The sequence below is a fragment of the Ambystoma mexicanum genome, chromosome 13 (assembly GCF_040938575.1).
Source record: "Ambystoma mexicanum isolate Mex_15411 chromosome 13, UKY_AmexF1_1, whole genome shotgun sequence".
Lineage (NCBI taxonomy): Eukaryota > Metazoa > Chordata > Amphibia > Caudata > Ambystomatidae > Ambystoma > Ambystoma mexicanum.
This window is the reverse complement of record NC_090938.1, coordinates 586,223,549-586,240,665: the sequence shown is the minus strand read 5'-3', so window position 1 is coordinate 586,240,665 and position 17,117 is coordinate 586,223,549. Positions and strand designations below refer to the sequence as shown.

Sequence of the window (17,117 nt, the reverse complement as noted above, 5' to 3'; positions counted from 1 at the left end):
GTATTTAACATGCACAACTCGGCCATTTGTGTAGTTTATATCCAGGCGACTTGTGAATCCCCCGCCCTTTTCCTGCTATTGAAGTCTCGTCCAGACAGGCAGTCAAATGCTCGTCCTACTTTCATGTTTATGGCCCGGTTCTCGATTTTGAATTTGAATCTGGTCACGCCAACAGAGCGTAATTTTGTAAAGTAATTAAGTGGCTAAAGCTTTGGTAAGTGCCGATACTGAGAGAAGGAATAGTAGGTCTATCTGGAGGCGGCAATTCACGCAGGCGCCGTGGATGAGATTCCCATTTTCCCCTCCACTGCACCATAGAACATGGTACTCTGGTGAACAAAGGTTTAAAATAGGACGGCCGCAAAACACGCGGGGAGAGGTTGGCAGCAAGGCACGTAATTTGCTATCTAGGCGGGTGTCCCTTCGAAGGAAGCAGTGAGCGATTATATTCTCCAAATTGTTGTTTTTCATTTTCTCGGAGAATGGCGTCAGGCAAGCAGGCGAACTGTGAAGTAAAAAGAAAGAAGAAAAAAAAGCTTCCAGCTCATATTGCAGTGGGTTGGGTTTCCCCCTCTCGGCGATGAGGTCAGCTGCCTATGAAAAGAGAGCTCGGTGAAAGATTACACCGCAGCCAGCCCAACTGGGACTTCTAGTCTTTCCTATGGCCTCCATTTTGTGAATGAAATAACTCCAACCCCATTGAAAGAAAGAAAAAAAACTCCCTGCACAGATTCGCAGAGCGGAATGCACCATTCAAGGTCATGAAACGCAATCTCGGTCCCTGCTATGACAGCCAGCCCCGATCACAGCGCGTGAAGGTCACGAGCGCCGCGCATGGCAGAGGCGTCGTTTGTGCCCTTGCGTGGCAAAGGAGTAAGGCCCGACGCTCCACTTGCTAGTTCGCCTCCAACCGATGGGAAATGGTGGACTTTTTTTAATCTCCGAAGAAAAGGAGATGAAACATCAACTGTTTATTCACTTGGCACCAAGCAAACCAAAATGCAAAAAACCAATAGTGTGTACCGGTATCCGGAACAGATTGAACTGAACAATCGAAAAATGTAACAAAAAAACACCCTTCAAAGTAAACGTGCAAAAGCTTCAAGACCCCGCTATAAAACGGAGATAATTCAATGAGTGTCTGATTACAAGCAAACACCAGCATTTACCCCACGTGACTTCTATTAAATAGATGCATGCATGCATAAAATAACCCAACTTGACTTAGAAAAGTCTAAATCATCTCAGAATTTCAAGTCGTGTCGAAACACAAAAAGGTTTCATTTTTTTAAAAACCAAACAGCCAACGAACGTTTGCTAGAAGGGCAAAACGTAGCTCTCAACCATTTGTGTCGCAAAGGCGGGTGAAAACACCCGATTTTATTTTTGGCGGGTGAGAGGCGAAATGAATGGGCGTGTAAGAGGCTTGGCGGGTGAGTCAGCTGTTTACAAGGCGGGCGACACCCGCCAAAAGCGTGTGAGTTGAGAGCTATGTATGGGTCAGGTGTTGTGATGTAATTTATAAAGCACCTGTACACACGCGTTTCTAGGCGCGACAAGGGAGGGAAGACTGAGGGAGGACAAAACAAACTTATGTCATTCAGATCGTGCACATACATGCCAACATTCAGACGCACCCGAGAGGGAGATTTCCACAGGGAAATCGGGAGACACACATTTGCCCATAGGAATGCAATGGGGATATAGTTCTTTTAGGCGGGAGACCGTGAAAAATAGCCATATTTTTCACTGAAAAATCGGGAGTCTCCCGCCTAAATCGGGAGGGTTGGCATGTATGCGTGCAAGCGCGATAACGCAAGGTGCGGGGGGGGGGGGGGCAAGAGGTGAAGTACGAGGGGAAGTGCAATCAGAGCAGCAATGCTCTGAGTAAGTGCAGTCAAGGCAGTGCAGCTCTGAGTAAGTGCAAGGAGGCAGAGGAATTTAGGCTTACAGTTACAGTCCCCAAGTGTGCGGTAGGCCCGGAGGCAGTGCAGGGGTGACTGGTTGTGGAGGAGCCTAGTACCCAGTGAGACTGAGGGTAGCCAGGCCACCAGTCAACGCAGCAGACAGGTAGGTTACCAGGAGAGAGTGAGAGAAAGCAGATGCGAAAAAGGAAAGTATTCAGCTGCTACCGGAACTTCAGGTGGTCCAGATACGTTTGAGAGGGGCAGGGAGGCACCTGCAGAGGAGACCGATCTACCCCACTCTCTGCCCGGAGAAGCGTCTGACCCTCAGATTTAGAGGTGCCGAGCGAAGGGCTCGAGAAGGAAGGCGTTTTGGAAGAGCGAGTTGGATGTAGCGTGAGCCCCGGCCCCAGAAAACCTAGTGGACAATGCAGAGGGTCTTGAACTTGATCCTTGCAGCCACCGGGAGTCAGTGGAGAGATATGGTCACTGGGCTTGAGGCCAATGACAATTCTTGCAGTCCTGTTCTGGATTAGTTGCAGGGGGGGGGGGGGGGGAGGAAGAATACCTCTGAGGAGGTGCAGCTGGTAATGGGCCTTCCAGGCAAGGTCCGTGATGTGAAGAGAAGAAGAGGAGTATAAGATGACACCAAGGTTTTTTGCCTCACAGGAAGGCAAAGGAAGAGGGCCCAAAGCGGGCAACCAGACAGAGGGAAAGCAGGACAGGGTCCCAATGAGAAAGATCTGTTTTACTGGCATTAAGGCAGAGATCGTTGGAGTCGCAGCAATCCTGACTTGCAAATAGACAGTCAGGAATAAGCGAGAGAAGTTGCCAATTTTCCACTTCCTGTGCAAGTCATTAGTAACACGCAGAATATACGGTCCTGATTTGGGCAGGCCTAAAGAAATCTATTTTTAAATCCATGCACACAAATATCTTCAGCAGACAATGGTCTTCAGGAAATTACACTGATACAAGAGGTCACAACACAAAATCAACCATTCAAATTAGTTTTTAGGGTGAAGTCTGAATAGCAGCCCTGGGTCTTATTGCAATCCCTGCTGCCACCCCCTAAGGTATCGTATCATCCCATTATAGCACCGATCAAGAGAAAAACATTTATTTATAATACAGGGAAGAACAATGCACTTTTGATCACAAAGAACATACAATTAAAAAATCCAATGTGATGCCAGCAGTGAGCTACTTACAATGGGGTGAGCTAGAGAGTCTGACCAGGTTGTAGAGGGGGTTACAATTCAGAATATGAGCAACGGCGACCTTCAAAGTACATGGATATACAGGAGTCAGAATTGCTCTTCCATTCAGAACTAATGCCATTTCTTTTTCAATTTATAATATCATACGTTGATACTACTTAGTAAAATAAATGAATTTAGTTTAGACTATCAACAACCCTACTGCAGAATTTAGAGCCATATAAGGCCGTGATTTCTCACCTAGCCGATGAGGAACGAAACATGTTTGGCAGGAGAACAATGAAATTGTACATTAGGTGCTGTTTTCATAATTTTGTACAGTAGTGTCATGACCTTTTTTTGGAGAAAAAGGAATTGTAAGCATATTGTGCTACCAAAGAGATTTAGTCTTAAATCCGAAGAATGCATCGAAGACTACACAAGGCATTTTATAGATTAATGTGCGTGAATGTGTCCTTCTGGTTGGTTATGAATTTGTCATTTATCTTTTCACAAATGCTTTTTACATTGGTTTTATGTTGCACAGATAAGATTGATGAATTAGAGCATAGGCTCAAGTGATGAAATGTTTTGATATTCCGTTGTATTACATGAATAACTATTAAAATATTGGATTACTAACTTTGTAGTTTTCCATTTGTGCATAAAGGTTGTGTGTTTACAATACTTGTACAAGTGGTACCCAAGTGCGCTTCACCCTGGGGTCTCTTTCCAGTGAGTTTGTGGCCTCCTCCCCAGTACCAGCTGACGAGTGCTTAAATAACGGGGAGCGTTTAGATCTGCAAAGAGTTGGTCTTTTCTCGATGTCTCCCACACGCTCAATCTACCATTAGGGCAGAGTGGTCCAGGAACCAACAAATATTGCATAATTATTCTTTTTTAACACTAACTCAACCACCGATTCCAGTAGGATGAAACTATATGTATGGAATGGTTCTACAGTGTCGTCACATGTCTTTCACCTTGATGTATACTTCTTGTAACCCAAGTCATTTCCTTGTAACAGCGCCTCGATGCCCGCGGGCTGTTTGCACGCTTTATAAATTAAAAATATAAGCAAAAACAATACGTTCTACCAGGCATAGATCGAGGAAACCCAGACTTTAGCACTTATTATTCATAAAATGTAGTCAACTTGGAATATAGTCTTTAGGCAAAAATGTAAGGTATTGCTCTTAGCAAACTTCTAAACGATTGCACAGCAAAATATCAAAATGTGCTAAAGAACTGAAACTAAAAGGAAATAGCATCAACACATTGCATAAGAACCCCCACTGGGATTCTGTGCATACTTATTTGAACAAGAGGACCCAACAACAGTTTAGCTGGATTTTAAAATGTAGCTTCGAGGATTGCAAAGTGGTGGGGTGTTCAGAGGGAAGCCAGTGAGTGGGTCAGGGTGCAGCATTAAGAATCCATCTTTTAAGGAGGGCATGTTTTGGAATTCTCCAGTTTAACTCCAGGCAGTAGAAGAATGGTTACCAGCTGGTAGAATTCGTAGCAGCTACAGGAAAGCAATGCATTCCAACCTTACTCTTAACTACGATAAAATGGAAACTGCTTGGAAAGTCTTACTGGATACTACTGGAGACTAGTTGTAGAAATGATTGCCTCAAAGAAAGAACTTTACTTTTCGCATGTGAAGGTTGCCCATTCCACGATGAACACTTCTTTCCAAACTTCCAAAGTCAACATCTGCCGGATAAAGTCACCGGAGCCAAGTCTGCCGTCTCCTGCGAATAACACGTTTTACAACACATTTCAAATTGGAAGCGTCAGCTAAAAACTGCACATTTGTTTACCCTGAAGCTGCCACACCCACGAATCCAGCAGGAGAGCACGCAGACGACATTGCATACAAAACAAGGAACCACAGAGGAAAAAGCCGCAGCCCATGGAAAGAAAAAACAGATGTCGCAAATCCCTTGACCATCACAAGAGCAACATCAAAAACGGATCCACTAAAAACAGTACACCAACCGGTGGATGCTTTTTTTCATTTCTAAATTTTAAAAAGGGGAGGTCCGATCTGGTTACACAAAGTGCACTCCGCAGAGGACCCCACTACGGCACTGCGTAGCAGCAGGAAGCTTTTCATTCATGCTTTAGTTTCCACACACTCCCGCCAAGCCATGTTTGGACGTCGGCAAATTGATGGGTTTCAGAATTAAACCGGTCAACCTAGAACACATGCTTTGCTCTGCTGAGAGTGGCATGCAGAGACCAGGCTCTCAAACCAGAGGGGGCAGGCTATCCAGCAGCCAACTGCATGTCCCAGTAGCTTAAAAAGACAAGAAGAAATAAAAATTGGCTGTTTGCAGATGGAGTCAGTTGCCACATCGGATTCCAAAAGAAGACCGTGAACCCTTAGGGCGGCAACAGGATTTCCAGTTTTCAGAGTGCATGCAACATGAAGGTCTATTTCACGGTGGCATATACCACTACCTTACATGGTTCATATTTGGGAGGAGCCATTTTCCCCTGCAATCCTCTGATGTTTGTTTACATGTCATCAGTGAGTCACTTATTGGTTATTGGCACGGCCTCTTAGCACTGAAGTGAACACCTGGGTTGGGAGGGTCTTAGCTTACATGTTTCAAAATCTAAGACTGCAGGACAGCACTGAATGAAAATGGCGCAGAACAAGAATCACTCGATACTCCTCAGCCAATGGACATCAACCCAACACTGCATGCAGAACAGCTTAACAAATTGCTAGACCAGACTACCGGTGGGGGGGGGGGATTGGATGATGCTAATGACTGGTGTGGATCACTAAAAGCCCAACATGCAACAAGTCAGCAAGGGCAAACGGCTCCTTTTTAGAAAAGTGGATGCAAGTTTTCGGGCCTTGTCATCAAAGCATGGCACATCTTCAATTGCAGTAAGAAAAGTTGAGAGCTGCTGCATTCTCCACCCCCCGCCCCAATTCAAAAACAGTTCAGAGTGACAACTACATAAAGCAGAATTTTGAGGACTGTACTTTGGAACTCCTGCCCTACACCACAGTTCTACTGACATGGTCTAAACAGGAGGGTTTTTCTGAAACGAGGATGGTATGGAAGCCCTAAACGACAGGAACTGGCTAACGACCACCAAACTATGTGTAATCAGAATTGTCCCAACACACATTGGAGTACCAAGAATAAATCTAAACAGGAAACCATCGACCAAGGAATATTACTGGAGCATTAATCGTCTAAATGTTATGTTCCATATCCCCCAAATAATGTTATGGATTCCCCTATTCACACTTCAGCTTCTCCGTCCACTGTATGCACCCCCCACCCATATCTCTTACCAGATTTTGTGAATCCAGCAGCATCTGCAAGGGTGTGTAGTCCCTAATATCACCATCATCCCTCCCCTTATGATCGACACTAATGCACAAAGCAAGCGACTGCCTTCTCAGAGAGGGCTAGAGATGAAGACTGGTAGAGCGTACTACTGGAAGTGACCAGGTGCTACACAGCTGCTCAGCAACCCACCTGCTATCACCTCAAATTCAATGAGCAACTCAAGCCAGAAGAGGGTTGCACTCGGACAGTGCAGTAGAACGTTTGGAACAAAGGTTGCACCAACAAGTTCCAACAGGCGTTTGGCTCTTAGCCAGGGAGATCGGATGCAATAATTTGCTGGTCATAACAAAATAACGAGATGTTCATTCTAATATTACACTGCTTCCACAAATCTGCTCACAATATGAGCACACAAACCGAATGGTTTATCCACTGCAACAGAGCATGGAAACTTCCAATTGAGGAGTCCTACAGGACAAAATGCTCAGAAGAGAGCTTCACTTCCACTGGGGAATCCACACAACATATCAGCTAAGGGTAAAAGATGTCAGGCTACTGCGTAGAACAGAATTGGAAACTGGGCACATATTTTCCAGGCGCGTTTGAGGTGGAGTTACACAGCAAGTTAGGCTACAGCTCAAAAATCTTTTCCCAATGCGGAACAGATTTTGGTTTCCGTGGAACTTAATAATATCGTCAAGCCTTTGGGGTGCTGGAGGATAGGTCAGATCTTCAAACCCTGGGCCTGCAAGGCTCCCACCACCCAAAAAAATAAAAATACAAAAAAATGACTATTGGATCGCATGGGACAGCTAATCTTTGGTGTCTTGTAGGGCTGTAAAACCATAATCTGGGGGTAGACTGAGATGGGGTGTGAACAATACAGTCCAAGGTAAAGCAGGACTTAACTACTGGGATTTTCTGATTAGCCTCATGAAAGAGTTCAAGTATATAACCCGACACAGTCTTGCATACTTTCTTAATGTTCTGCAAGATTCAAACAAGGGGTTAAAATGGTAAAAAGATGGGAGGGCAAATTAGGTAAAAAGCAGCAAAATCAGTGGAATTCTAGTGGAAATAAATATCAGCCCAGGAATCAGTGGGAGATTTAAACACTGGGCAAAATAAGGTCAGAATGGATTGACTGGAGAGTGGTCAATTTTGGTCCAGAAGCAGCAAAGCATCAGTGCAGCAAGAAAGTAGATCGAATTGAAAAATAAAAAATACTGCCTTGAGTGAAATGGGGACAAAAGCCTTGAAAGTGAAACCACCTTCATAACAGCAGATCTCAATGGGAAAGGCAAAAGAATGCAGTTCTAACAGACGCACATTTCCATCAAACAAGTCAAAGCCTCACCTGAATCGTATGCATAGTCCGTCTGTTCCTGTTTGATCACCACGTTGGTTGGATACCGGTGTGCCCCGTTACCACCCATTTGGCTTGCCTGGTCATACATGGGATCATGGTACTCCCGTTTAAAGGTTTGCTGGGAGTATGGTAGGCACGGCTCCGACATCTGTCGCTGGTAGGCAACAGGGGCATCCCGGCTCATGCCCTGAGATGAAGGGAAAGAGTGGCACATCTCCACGGGCTGCTGGTATCTGGAGCTGTGGAGACAAAAATCGAAAATATGAAGAAAAAAAAAACCTAGACTCGCACAATTATCTTGTTTGTGCCAAGCACAATTCACAGTCTTGGGCACTTGGATTTAGTATGAATAGAATTCAAAATCAAGATAAAAAAGTGAATTGTACCAATCCTGGCCAAGCAATTCTATATTGCAAGCAACATGTAAAAGCAGCATGCCCAGACTTCCTGCAATGAGTTGTCCTGGCCCAGCCACTCTTCCTTGCACTGCCTACATGCACTACGGGACTGTCTCTGTATCTACAGCCCCTTCTCCCTGCACTTACTTTTGCATATGCCACCAGCTGGCCCTTTTATTTATCTTGTATTCTATTAACCATGTACCGCACTTTCCTTGCACTTGCCACCAGCTGGCCCTATTTATCTTGTATTCTACTAACCATCTACTGCACTCCCCCCCCCCCCGCCCCTCTTCTCCCCAGTCCCCTTACCCTTGCGCGATCTGAATGACACCTGGCCTAGTAGGATCGTTGTCTGTCTCCCTTTGCGCCCCCCCCCCCTCCCTGCCTCGTTGCGCCTTGAAACACTTGTGTATAGGCGCATTACAAATGCCATATCATATAGCACTATCCAACCTTGGAGGCTGTCAAGATCTTACATCGTCAAACCCTGGAAACAGAACTCTATGAAGGCAATTCTATCATTCAACATCAGCAATGCACTAGCATTCCGCCGCACCATTCTTGCACGTTTACCTACTTATCAAAATTAGGATCAGGCAATTTATCTTGCCATTTCTCAGAGGGAACAGAAAACCACACAAGGGCTAACCTACAGCATGAGCTTTGCCACTAGGCGACTATAATCTCAACCTGTGCCTCATGGCTACACATCATGTCACTTTTTCGATTTGGAAGCAAGGAAGCCTGCATTTTCACCATGCAGGCGAGGGCACAATTGCCCTCAACCTCCTGTGCTACACCTGCCTCGAAAACACTGCAGCAGTCGCTTATTAAAAAGCTAATTCCAATTGCCAAAAACTAAAAAAAAAAAAACAGAGGGGGGAAACAAGGGGTCAAATTCCCAACTCCCACTTGTAATATCTTTATACTGAGAGAGGCATAAAACCATCTAGTTATGTGGCAACCAAGGAGGAAGATGGTGGTTGAGGCTTAGACACCCCAAAAAGGTCTCACCTCAGCTGGGGTGCAGACTATGCAAGTGTACGTCAGAGTGGGGTGGCAGGTGCCAGCAAGGTCATTCACCACAGTTCATAGGGCATGGCAGCCATCGTCTCGGGAGGATAGCTGAGGGGTAAGGCGCTCGCCTTGGAATTAAGAAGATGCAGAGCAACAACGGTTCAATCCCCGGGTCCGCGCTTAGACACTTCCAGGTGTTAAGCACGTTATAAATAATCATACTCATGGATTCAAGGTGAGATTTGTAGGCTGAGTTCCATGCCGAGGAGATTTGCATAATCCAAGCCATCACTTATTAGCCAATTCTACCATTATTGCCACCTGAACCTCGCACAGGTCTGAAGCCGGTCACCATAAGCTTCCCACACACGTAGTCACAAAGCATGTGAAAGTAGCCGTTCATTCTCCTGCAACTCGAAAACTCTGGACAAAAGGTCCTTGTGTTATCCAAGCAGTAGCTCACCCTCGTTTCTGAGAAGTCTGGAAGGCATGGATTCCTCTTCTGTTAACTGGCATTCATCCACCTATTCATCTTCCTGTTGTCTAGCACCCAGAGGTCCCCTCAATGGCATGAGAGTGCAATACAAGTAATTGCCCAGAATACCCAATATGCAAACAGATGTAGGTCTCCTGCAATAGCGGACTCAAATTGCAAAGCAGACCCATCAGAAAGCAAGCATAGCACCAATGAACTATCTAGTCTAGTGTCACACAAGACGCATACTGTTGGAGAACCAATCTGCAGCAATGGTTGCATGCATAAAGCAGAATGGAAAACTGGAACGCGGTCCGCTACCAAACCGCTCTAGTGTGTTGTGCAGCAGGGCCATGAACAGGTTCCTGCTGCGCCCCACCCTGTCCCTCACCTGTGTTCCATGAGGTATCCCCGAGAGGGGATGGGCTGAGAGGAAGGCTGGGGGCTCATGAAGTTTCTGTCCTGTCTGGAGAAGTGTTGAAGAGGAGACATCTGGGCCCCCTGGTTTGGTGATTTGAGCCCAACCTGTCTTGCTTGATCGTAGGCACTGGAAAAAAATTAATAGAACAATGAAAAACATGGCAACAAGCCACAAGGCCAGTGGCAAATTAAAACCGTAACCATAACAAAAATGAATGCTGTAGAGTGGCAAAACTTCCCACGTCACGAGAAAAAGTCTCGTCTCTGCATTATGGAACTTGTTTTGCTTTTTCTGCTCTGAATTCAGAACTGTAATTCCCAGAATTAAAAAAAAAAATTTAAAAAAAAAAAAAAAACAGGACCAGATGCCGACTCACGCACGACGGGCTAACTTCCCGCATGGCATCAAAAGTCCATGGCCTAGTAATAAGGGGTCAGTTCCGCCAAGTGGCACATTTTTGTAAGGTTTTACTCATCTTAAGCTGCTGCACACCCGAGACTCAGACTAAAAGGCCTACTCTTGACCTCCCAATTCCTAGTTGCCTTTCTAGCCCTTCACCTTAAAAGGTTAGGCTTCTGCAAGTCAGAACAGTCTTTAGGACAAAATGAGTTCATATTCCAGACTGGCTTGCATGGAAATAGAAAGTAGGCTAGCGTTCAATGAGGAGTGCGCGCACACACACACACACACACCTTCTCCAAGGGCTGCAGGCCCACCACTTTCAAATCTATAGGAATTGCACAGCAAATCTGTAGTTCCTCTCCCAGCAGCAAGGAAGCAAAGCCATGGCCTGAAAAAGTTACAATGAAGTCTTGGTGCTCTCCAGAATACACCACCTTTTAGGTGAGACCTGGCGGGGCGAGAAATGTGCAATACAATCATCAATTTAATGTAATGTTATTGGACATTTGTATAGCGCCTTTTACCATTGACATGACTCCAAAGCGCAGTGGGTTGAACGCCCTCAGGGACCGTAGTCCAAAGTCAATGGAGATAGTAGTCTAGCAAATAGCACACACTGTATGTGTGCAGCCAGGGCAGATTACGTGGTGTGTAGTTGCATTCTAGTGCTAGGTGTGGAGCAGTGGCTGGGAGAGATCAGTAGAATGTGTGCACCAAGGCCAATTGGACTTGGGAACTTGCATTCAGGTAGGGGTGGAGTTTGTGAATGGGATGTGTGTAGTTGGCTGCGTTTTGTGGGGTAATGTTACGTTCTAAAGACTTTTGAGCAAATCATGAGGGTGTATATGTATGTGTGCCGCTGGGCCGAATTAATCGAGGCGTTATAGCTGCATTCTATGGTTTGTTGGTGCAGAGGAGAGAGTTGGCATATTTGTGTGTGAATATCTGTATTAGAGGGAGACCTAGTTTGATGAACTTCCAGTGTCCGTCGACATGGCCGTATCTCCCTTTGGGGTTTAGGGCTATTAAGCTATGCCGTCCCTGTGTCTTGTTGGGTCTGCAATAGCCTAATGTCTAATCATGCCACACTGACTAAACATTAAAACAGGTTAGAAGCAGTGCATGTATCCTCATCATAGAGGAACTTCTGCCTTCAAAGATGCGAGAATCTATAAGACTTAAACAAGATTGGATCCCCACCCCCCAGGGACAACATTCACTGGCCTTTTGCTTTTAAAAAAAAAAAAAAAAAAAAAAAAAAAAAAAAATGAAAAAACTAGGCGATTGGGCATAAACCTCACACTACAAGCAAATTATGAAAGACACAACAAAGCTCCAATACCTGGCGTAAAGGCACTGCTCTCCATTGCGGAAGTGGAACGGCTGCTTCTGGCTGCAGGAGAGCGCAGGATCTGAACAAGTGCTATGTTGTTCCTTTTTAATTTTAACTGGAGGACTGTGGAACGCTACTGCAAAAAAAAAAAAATAAAATAAAAAAAACGCAAGAAAATATAGATTAGTAATAGCAAAATCAAAGTACTGCTTTTACAGGCATCTTGGAAAGGTTATGTGAGAGTAACAACAGTACACCCGAATTTAAGAGACAAAATTACTGAGTGGTAAGTTAGCCCATGCTAGTTACTTTGCGGTTGGTAAAATTGATTGGGAAGTGTTAATGCCTAGAAAAATGGCGGACACCTGTCAAAAAAATGTAAAATTTCAAACGCAACAGTAATTACCACTCTGGTTCTGGTCAATGAAATCCCATAGAACCGGAACATAAAAAGTCTGAGCAGCAATCAAATACTGCATGTTGGCAAAAATCACATACCTCAAATGAGTAAACACCATTATTAGGACCTTGTCAATGGAGCATACGGACCAGGATTGCTCAGCGTTTGAATTGATTGTCCAGCAAAGAATATAGTACAGAGACTGATTAACCACTGCCTTACTGGTCCGCCAATGGACCAACAGCAAGGTCCAAGGCAATCACACCAGAGGAATCAATAGCCAATTGACAGAAGGGCCGCCATATTGGAGTTTGAGACCAAATACACAAAGAACAGAACAGAATGAAGGCCTTGATGTGGAGCTGTGGCTCAGTTTAGCTCAGTCCCAAGATAAATCCCCTTTCTGTCTCCCAGAAGAGAACAAGAGGTCAGAGGCACCCATGGTGCACAGATAAGCACCAATTGTAGATGCACAACCCAAGCATATACATCCCTGAAATTCAGACTGGAGTGGAGCCCTGGTCACGTCATTACTGGGCAGCTGGGGTTTTAAGGAGATGAGGGTGGGGAGGGGGTTGAAGAGAACAGTGTCTGGAACGTTCCATGATTTCGGATAGGAAGAGCAACAGCAATGCCAATACATTCAGTACATGATCGGGGTTGCAGCTTGTGCGCGCTGTGGAATCTGGAATAATGAGAAGGCCCATTGTCTTATCAGAGCTGAGTTGGCCTCACCAGTTCACTTTGAACTTCTCTGAATCGGAGGGGTGGGCATCACGTGACGGTAACAATTTATTAGTGTTGCAATATTTTAGTAAACAGTCCCATACCTGGATTCAATAGGGCCACGGGTCTAGGGGAATGGGTTTAGATAAGGTGTGGCCGATCGGTCCAGGGACTATAGGGTGATATTAGCACGTTCTATAGGTGGTAGCCAATGAGGGAGGTGGGACGACATTGTAACCTATATATGCAGATTTTGCGGTTTTACACTATATAACCTGTAACTTCTTGGGGTGCGACGAGCTCTGTGTCAGTTCGTTTCTATGGGACCGTTCGAGACCTTTTTGGATGTAATAAACCCGATTTTTCCCTTGTAAATTGATGTAGTGATCTTTTGGTCTCTTGTTTGGGTTGCTACTCTTTACAGGATGAGCATTTGTGATTTAGGAGAAGCGTTTTCATGAAACAGTTTGTGAATGCATGCTAAGAGTCCTAGCGTTAGTGCAAAAGATGAAACCAGCAAATGGGGATTTGCACAGACCAATACTAAAGATTTAGTACCCAGCAACGGGGTGTGTGTGGCAGCCTCCCAATCAGGTCAGAATGGGGCCTTTAGCACAGTAAAGCCACCGCTCCAAGCCTCATCGGAGCGGAAGGCTGCCATCTTTCCTCACCAGGAATCAGGTAAGTGTGCCTCCACGTCCCCATCTCCTCCTTCCCCACCCTAACCTGCCCCCCCATTTACCTTGCACTCCTCCATCCCTCCAGGATGCTGGAAAATTTGTGCTCCCGGCACATCTCCTTCACACAAATGGCTGCCATGGAAGGGAGAAGGGCCAGCATTTAGTTCCCTTCACCCCGATCCATGGTGGCCATGTTTTGTATTCCCCCCACCCCCCTCACGCAGTTTCTCAACTTGATAAAAAAAAGAAAAAAAAAAAACTTTTAGTAGCCTGATACAACGTGCCAGGGTACTAACAGCAATATAACCCTTGTAGCCGAGGGTGTGGGGAGGACTCACCCACCCCCCCCCCCCCATTAGCTCATGTAATGCCCCAGGGCCAATGTTAAAGCCCTTGCTTCACTCTGGCTTCTAACTCATGCCCCGGGGAATTAGATTACAAGTAAATTGAAAAGCAGAAAAATATATGTGGTGTGGTGCGGCGGTTCACGTGTTCTTATGGGCCTGGAAAGCCAGGCGGCTTTGACTGGCATTCGGTTTAAGTAATTGGTCTGCAGTTCCCAGTTCTAGAGCAGACAACTCGGGGATTAAATGTTAGTTGCTGCAACTCAGTATGTCGTTGATAGAGAGCGAAGACCCTGCTGTGATCATGCAAAGAATCCAGTCCACTGTCACACACACGGAGACTGCAATTTCTGAGTCCCTTCTCTTTTTTGGTCAACCATGTATTTTTCTACGAACTTCACCAAATGTAAACAATAAAACCTTTCCCAGCAGGGTAGGTGATGGGTAGGATGAGGCAATATATCCTGATGGGCATCACTACGAAGAACACACTGTTCAGGAGAGGCATCAGACACAAGTGGCAAAGCCTTATTCATGCGTTCTCATTTACTAACTCGAAATGTGAAGTAGCAATTAAGCAATATAGAATCATTTAACCAATTGGGTTGTGCAGTTTTCTTCATAAATTAAAACCCTCAGTTAGGTGTTCCAAAACGTGTTGTGCAGTATATTCGACTTTTGGCCAACTGCAAGTGAAAAGGAATAAAAACATGGTATTAAAAAGGGCACAGATTCACTCCTCCAAATGAGAAATCTTTTCCCTACCAGGGGACACGGACAGCAAGACTCCTTAGGAGCTATACTTCCAGAGACCATAATTCCAAGTGGCATCCCCATTCTGGTGGTCTACTACGAATGACACTGGAAGCATCTGTCAAATAGACAGCAATTCTTGGCTCTCAGCTGCTCTGTTCATTTTAGCCCAGCATCCAACAACTAGAGAAGAGTGTTCATGGGAGTTGCAGTCCAAACCATCTGGAAGGCTGCAGAACCCAGTTCAATGTTGACAAATGGTGTAATTCCCCCTTCCCCTCCGTACCCCCCCATCAAATGTCTAGCAAATATCCACGCTAAACAAGAACCACTGGTAATCACATTCGGCATCATTCCTCTTTTGGAACAGCCAGGGTGACACGAAAATTGAAGTTCCTGCATGGCTTGGACTTTTAATTCGTCCCAAAAGCTGCATGTCCATGCTTCAAACCCAAACAAGGACTGCAGCTAAGGGGCCTCATCTCGGCTTAAAGCCTCAAATACATTAAGCGTGAAAGCAATAATACAAGTCCAAAAACGTTATGGGGGGGGGGGGGGGGTAAAATAAATAAAAAAAACACAGTCAGACCCTCTAAAAGGCTTACAGCTGGCAAGAACAAAGCCAAAAGAAGAGCGGCCCTTCCCGAAAAGAAAATAGAAAAGCCATTCTGTGTGCAAGTGACAGGTCGACACCGTGAAGACAAGGGGTCATTCGAAGTACAGGTGAACTGGAAAACTCGCCATCAACTGAAAATCAAATACGCGGTACCAGTGCGCCACACGTATGCGCGCGGCCCGTGTGACTAACGGCCTCCGATAGACGCTGCAGGAACATGTTCCTCGGTTGAGCTGTATCCCGAGGGTGAACGGCAGCTCGCCCCCTCGATTCCACATTTTACCTCAAACAGCCATTTAAATCAGTTCTTTCCAAACATACTATTTATAACTCGCACCAGTTCACATAACTGCGCCATCAGACAGCGTGGGGGTGAGACTGCTCTTACCAACTCCCTCGCCGGCGGCCTTGTATCTTAGAATAAAATAAATAAAAATGGGGCGTCTATCCGGTGAAACAGGTCAGTGAATCACAAACGCAGCAACGTTAAGGGTTGAAACTCCATGTGAGATGCAAACGGCTAAAAGCCTCAACAAGGCGACTTCCACAGTGTGGAGCATAGAGCTACTAAGAAAAATTCGAGCCCCATGCACAAGATGGCGTCACCAACACAACTTCCACCCTGTACCACGAATATTGCTGCGGCCCAAACACATGGCCTGGCAAGTCCCAAACCACAAGGGTACTCCAGGTTTTTTAAAATTACTTCATAGCCCCCTCATTCTGGCAGTGCCAGGCGATCGCCTTCACATCACTGTGCAAAGGGGTGGCATTTGCCAGTCATCTGATATTTAATTTGTTTTTTATAGGTTTCAAATGGGGGGAAAAAACTACAAGTCCCAGAATCAGAAGGTTAAGCACAGGACTGTATAGACTTTTCACGCAGGCCCACAGGAAACGAGAGCTTTGGGCTAGGTGCAGTGGGTAGGCTCTAGCGTGGTGGCCTTCAGAACGCATGTTTCAAGGTTTGAAATTGCAAAGTTCGACACTTGTCCGATTTCCTATCGGAAACTGTAGAAGTATTTTGTAAAATTCTGTGCCCATCTTGCTCTTACTTCTTGCGGCCAGCAAATACACCGTTTTGTTGGGAGCCCGAGACTATCCAGACCAGTTATTTAAAGGGGGGGGGGGCATCATTGCCATATACTATCCAGCCTGGATATTGACCATCTCAGCCTCCTTTTGCCTAACCACCTTGAGCATCACCACATACATTTCAAAGTTTCCACAGATTGGACACAATGGAGGTAACACCTTAGAGATTTGGGATCATAATGCAGACGACTGTTCATGTGATGAAAAAAAATAAAAAATAAAAAAACCGTTAAACTCCAGAACAGAATCCAGACTGTCCAAAGAGGCAGCAGCTTTAGCAGGCTTCTCCAGTTCACCACCCTGGCTGATCCATAGAGTTCACCGATCTCCACTATAGCTCGACACCATCATGACCACCCCTGCTCGTAACAAGAAGCGGACCTAGCCCCTGGAGAACCTCAAACCCTGAGGCTCAAATTGCTGCCAGTCGCACCTCAGAAGAAGGAAACGAGGAAGCGATCCAAAGTGCCTCAAGCATCTACAGCCTCTCGTGGCTAGCGATTTACCGAACCTACAGCCAGTGCTCCAGATAGGATTTTTGAAGGGGGGGGGGTGAGGGGGGTTTCTTGATTCCGCCCCTTATTTTTTTTTTAAGCTGGGAGTAAAAAAGTAAATGCCATTCAAAATGGTGGAATTTTATAAGCAAGACTGGAAAATGGGGA

At 45.6% G+C, this 17,117-nt stretch overlaps 1 protein-coding gene across 3 annotated transcripts in view; it reads right to left on the bottom strand.

Moving 5' to 3' along the window:
• The window catches only part of ETV4 (ETS variant transcription factor 4), a 132,644-nt gene that overhangs the window by 52,246 nt on the left and 63,281 nt on the right, over positions 1–17,117 (bottom strand). For 2 of the 3 annotated variants that reach the window (XM_069634410.1, XM_069634411.1), the window contains exons 6-8: positions 11,851–11,977; positions 10,077–10,232; positions 7,781–8,031 (exon numbers count right to left, since the gene is read on the bottom strand). In XM_069634410.1, coding sequence (XP_069490511.1) covers positions 7,781–8,031; positions 10,077–10,232; positions 11,851–11,977 — 534 coding nt within the window. The remainder of the gene's footprint in view (positions 1–7,780; positions 8,032–10,076; positions 10,233–11,850; positions 11,978–17,117) is intronic. The other variant, XM_069634409.1, reaches the window with a different exon arrangement.